The sequence below is a fragment of the Athene cunicularia genome, assembly GCF_003259725.1.
Source record: "Athene cunicularia isolate RWA chromosome Z unlocalized genomic scaffold, athCun1 chrZ_part3, whole genome shotgun sequence".
Lineage (NCBI taxonomy): Eukaryota > Metazoa > Chordata > Aves > Strigiformes > Strigidae > Athene > Athene cunicularia.
This window is the reverse complement of record NW_020799144.1, coordinates 16,790,014-16,794,163: the sequence shown is the minus strand read 5'-3', so window position 1 is coordinate 16,794,163 and position 4,150 is coordinate 16,790,014. Positions and strand designations below refer to the sequence as shown.

General features: G+C 55.8%; 1 protein-coding gene across 1 annotated transcript in view; it reads right to left on the bottom strand.

Moving 5' to 3' along the window:
* Positions 1-4,149, bottom strand: part of RETSAT (retinol saturase) — a gene marked incomplete at its 5' end in the record, with an annotated part of 7,490 nt that extends 3,341 nt beyond the window's left edge. Inside the window, 7 exons of the mRNA XM_026866514.1 lie at positions 136-245; positions 421-559; positions 1,241-1,360; positions 1,459-1,656; positions 2,296-2,494; positions 3,123-3,364; positions 4,050-4,149. Of these exons, the coding sequence (XP_026722315.1) occupies positions 136-245; positions 421-559; positions 1,241-1,360; positions 1,459-1,656; positions 2,296-2,494; positions 3,123-3,364; positions 4,050-4,149 (1,108 nt within the window). The remainder of the gene's footprint in view (positions 1-135; positions 246-420; positions 560-1,240; positions 1,361-1,458; positions 1,657-2,295; positions 2,495-3,122; positions 3,365-4,049) is intronic.
* Position 4,150: the final 1 nt, after the last annotated feature.

Here is a 4,150-nt window from a genome sequence, read left to right as displayed (position 1 = left end):
GGGGTCAGGGGGAGGGTCATGGTGGGGCTGGAGGGGCTGCAGGGGCTTTTCCAACCCAGAGGATTTTGGGATTCTGATTCTGTAAGACCAACCCGTTCTCAAGCAAAGTGTTTGTGGTTGGGCTTCAGCCTTTACCTGGGTGCCTCATTTCCCAGGTGGGGTCCTTGGATGATGGGCAGGTGACAAAGAGGAGAGGGATGTTCTTGGCAGCTTCTTCTCTGGAAGACGCCAGGTAGCGATTAATTCTGCAGAGAGATGCAAAGGTTTGAAGTGAGTTTTGGTGGCAAACCTTTCCCTGAATACTTGTTACGGTTGAAGCCCCATGCAGTGAGAATATGCCAAGAGCATTTTCTGAGTCACCACCCAGGAATTTATCTCCTTATGCTTAGTGAAGCACACGTAAGGTGAAGCCAAACCTACATCTCATCCAGGTCATCTCCTGCGTATATGAAGTAGTTGGTGGGCTCCAGCCCCAGCTCTTCCCGCGAGCCGTTAAGACCTACGAAGACGGTGAAACCCCCTTCACCGTGTGCCACCATGCGAAGCTGAGACTGGATCTCTGTAATACAGAGGGAAGAAGGAGAAAATAAGTATTTTCTGGGATCCTCAGCTATGGAGAAGCGGTTTCTCCTAGAAGCAGCCCTCCTTGTACCTGTGCTGCTCCCATGCTGGCTTGTAAAACTGGTTTATCTCGAAACATCCCATGTGTGCTCAAGGGGTGGGTGGCAACTCCTGCAAACTAGGGCAGCGGTGCTGTGCTTGCCGAGAGGGGCTGGTTTAGGGCACCCTTGGCTTGAGCTTTTGCTGTTATTAATGACCTCGGATTCAAACGCGCCGCTGCTCTGCAAATTCTGAATGGTTGTAGACCATATTTGCGCAGAAAGCTCCCACCCAACCGCGCCCCTTCCAAATCAGCAAGAAGATTTTGAGGCAGCACTAAGCCCAACTTTAAGTGGACGTTTGACCAAATTTCACAAGTTTCGGGGTACTACGCTGTGGTTTTTAGGGAAAACGAGCAGCAAGCCAGGGCTTTGACAACTGTATGGCCAGCTTTGGAAAATTAATTGAGACTTGATTAAAAACCCTGAGAAGAAATGTGTGGCTAGGGATGGTGTTTTGAACACGAAGGACAGGGGTTTGCTGATGTCTAAGAAACAGTTATAAAGAAGCTGCTTTTGGTGTGGCTTGGAGGGGGATTGTGGCTGTAACCCCAATGAAACCCAACGCTGCCGTGTTTTACCAGGCAACGCCCGCGCCTCCGCCGGCAGGAGCCGTTCGTAGGTGTTGAAGATCCCGGCATCCGAAATGATGATGGGAGCGAAGATGTTCACCAAATCTTGGCCCTTCTTGACACTCACGCCTGGAAGGGAAAGGCGAGGAGGGGCGGAACAGCCCCGGTTAACAGCAGTGTTGCATCGGGAAGAAGCCACATGCACCCCGTCCCGTGCCGGGGCTCACCGCAGGCTTTGCCCTGGGGGTCCAGCAGGATCCTCTGCACCGGCGCCTTTCCCAGCACGTTGCCTCCAGTTTTCCGGATAACAGGAATGGTGTGGAAGGCGATTTCCCCGGACCCACCTTTAGGGTACCACGCGCCACAGAGGAAGTGGTTCACGAGGATGCTGTGCATGGAGAAACTGGCCTTGGAGGGGACCACACCTGAAAAAAAAAGCAGCGTGAGGTCAGTTAGTGCCGAGTCGTGGTTTTGTGGCTTCTCCTGAAGTTTTTAGGATGAGGAACGCCCTGTCCTTGGCTGGACACAATGCTGTAAGGATGGATGTCTGTGAGAAACAATGGGTCACTGGCACCCAGAGGAGCAGGGAGGGCATCAGATGTGGGTGGCCCCGTGGCAGTCGGTGGCTCTTTGGAAATCGGGCTGTGCCCGCTGAGTCATTGGGGTGGACCCCCCAAACCCGTGGGGCGGGCGGGAGGATGGGAAGGGGAAGGCTCAGGGCAAAAGGGTTACGGCAAGTCCGGGGTGGTGGGTGCCAGCACGAGGTTAAGGGTGGGTACGTGTTCCCTTGCAGAAGAGGAGGGATGCTGCCGCGCCGTGAAGCTGACGGACGTGGGGGAAAGAGGTGACGGCGAGAAATGGGGACATGGGGGCAACCAGCCGCCGGCGTGGGGACAAGGCTGCTGGCAAAGCATCCACAAACGCAGCATCCCTCACCCACAAACCACAACAGCCATCGCCCTTATAAAAGCAAATTAAAACGGCTTTTCTTGGGGTTGGTTTTTTTAGTTTCTAAAGGGTTTAACCTCACCTCCTCGGTGCCCCGGAGCCTCCTGGCTACCTACCGTAGGTGGGGAAGAGGTAGCTGAAGATGGCCCGGAGCTCGCGGTTGGTGGTGAGACCGTCCACCACCTCCTTGAGGCTGCGTGGCACCAGGCGGCAGAAGGGGCTGAGCCACAGCAGCCCCGAGCGAGCCACCAGCATGGCCAGAGCCCGCGGGATCATTTTCAAGACGATCAACCACACCGTCCCTCCGCTGGTGCTCTGCGGGAGAGGAGCCTGGTGCTGAGCAGCCAACGCCGGGGACCTGCCCACAGCCCTGCGGTGGGCTTGAAAGATGCTCGAAAGCATCTTTTTCCCCTTAAATTTACAGCTTGGCTGGCAGAGAGGAGGCAGCATCTCTTGGGTGCTGCATCCCGGGGAGCTGTGGGCAAGGGGAGCACCTGCCCCCCCCCCCGCCCCCCATCTCCCTCGTGGCAGAGGCTCCCGGGCTTTGTGGAGGTTTCAAAGCATAATTAATGTTAATTTGGCACTGTTCTGCCGATGACTGCAATCACCCCGAGGGCCGGGAGGTCCTGGAGCATCACCCCACGGTGCTCAGAGGGGGGTGTCGGGGCTCACGAGGCCGCGGCACATCTGATGGGGCCAGGAGCAGCCTCGGGGAGCTGGGGTAAAACTCAGGGTGCTGGCGCTGGGGTTTTGAGGCAGAAAAGGGAGATTTTTGATGTTTCTCAATGCTTTAGGGCTGGCTCGGGGTGGGTGGTGCAACACCATTATTCTCTGCAGTTGCCCAATATCTGGGTGTCATGGGGGGAGGGTGGGAATTTTCCCTCCTTGCGTGACCCTGTAGAGGGGGACCAGAGCCCAAACAACCCCCATCCCCTCCCTCTACCTTCACCAGCTGCTCGAACTCATCAATAGCAGCTCCTTCCCCAGGAAACTGCTCCTTCAAGGCTTGGAAATATTCTTTCTTCCCTGAATAGATGCGATACGTCCTGCCGTGACCGGGCTCCCCCAAGACCACGGCGTCGTAGACAGCCGGCAGCCGAGCCCACTCCAGCTGCCCCTCCGTCAGCTGGTCCACCACGAAGCGCATGATGGAATTCTCCGCCATCTGCCCCACGTAGTGGATACCTGAAAGATGTAATTTTGGTTGATTTTGGGAGGGATTTTTCCTTTTTTTTTTTTTTTACACCCCATAGCATACCCCCGGGACACTTATCTCTTCACCTCCCACCCCAGCAGCTCCCTACGGAGGGGAGAGGGAAAATCTGGGAAACACCCGCCTCCCTCTTCAGGTCAAAGGGAAAACGAAGCGCTTGCTGTCATGTTTTGAAGCAGTTTTGAGGAATTCCATTACACATCTGTATTTTTCCTTTCTACATCACTGTAAATAATTAATCCCGTGCAGCTCGAAGGGATGTACAGAGCTGGACTTTGTCTTGCTGGAAGGATTTGGCCGAGGGAGATGTGCTCTGAGGTGACATCCCCTGTATTTTTATTTATAAGAAATTTGTAAGATCTGAGCTGGGTTATGGGGAATTTTATGGGGGGTTGATGTTCCAGCAACAGGGCACGACTGGCAGCCCCTTCAGCAGGAGGATTTCGGGGTGCGGGGAGGTGTGCGATAGCACTTGCATAACACTTGTATAACCGGGGCGGGTGCTGGGGACACCCGCTCTGGGTCCCTCCCGGCGTTCTGGGTGCGATTCCCACCACAGGCACCACCCCCCTTAACTCCCCACCCCCTTCCCCAATCCCCTGCCCTGCTTTCAGCCAGGGGTGAACTTGGGACCCCAGATGCTGGCAGGGCACTTACCGGTGTCAAACTCGAAGCCCTTCTCAGTGAAGGTGTGGCAGCAGCCCCCCAGCTTCCCGTGCTGCTCCAGCACCAACACCCGCTTGCCCGCCTTGGCCAGC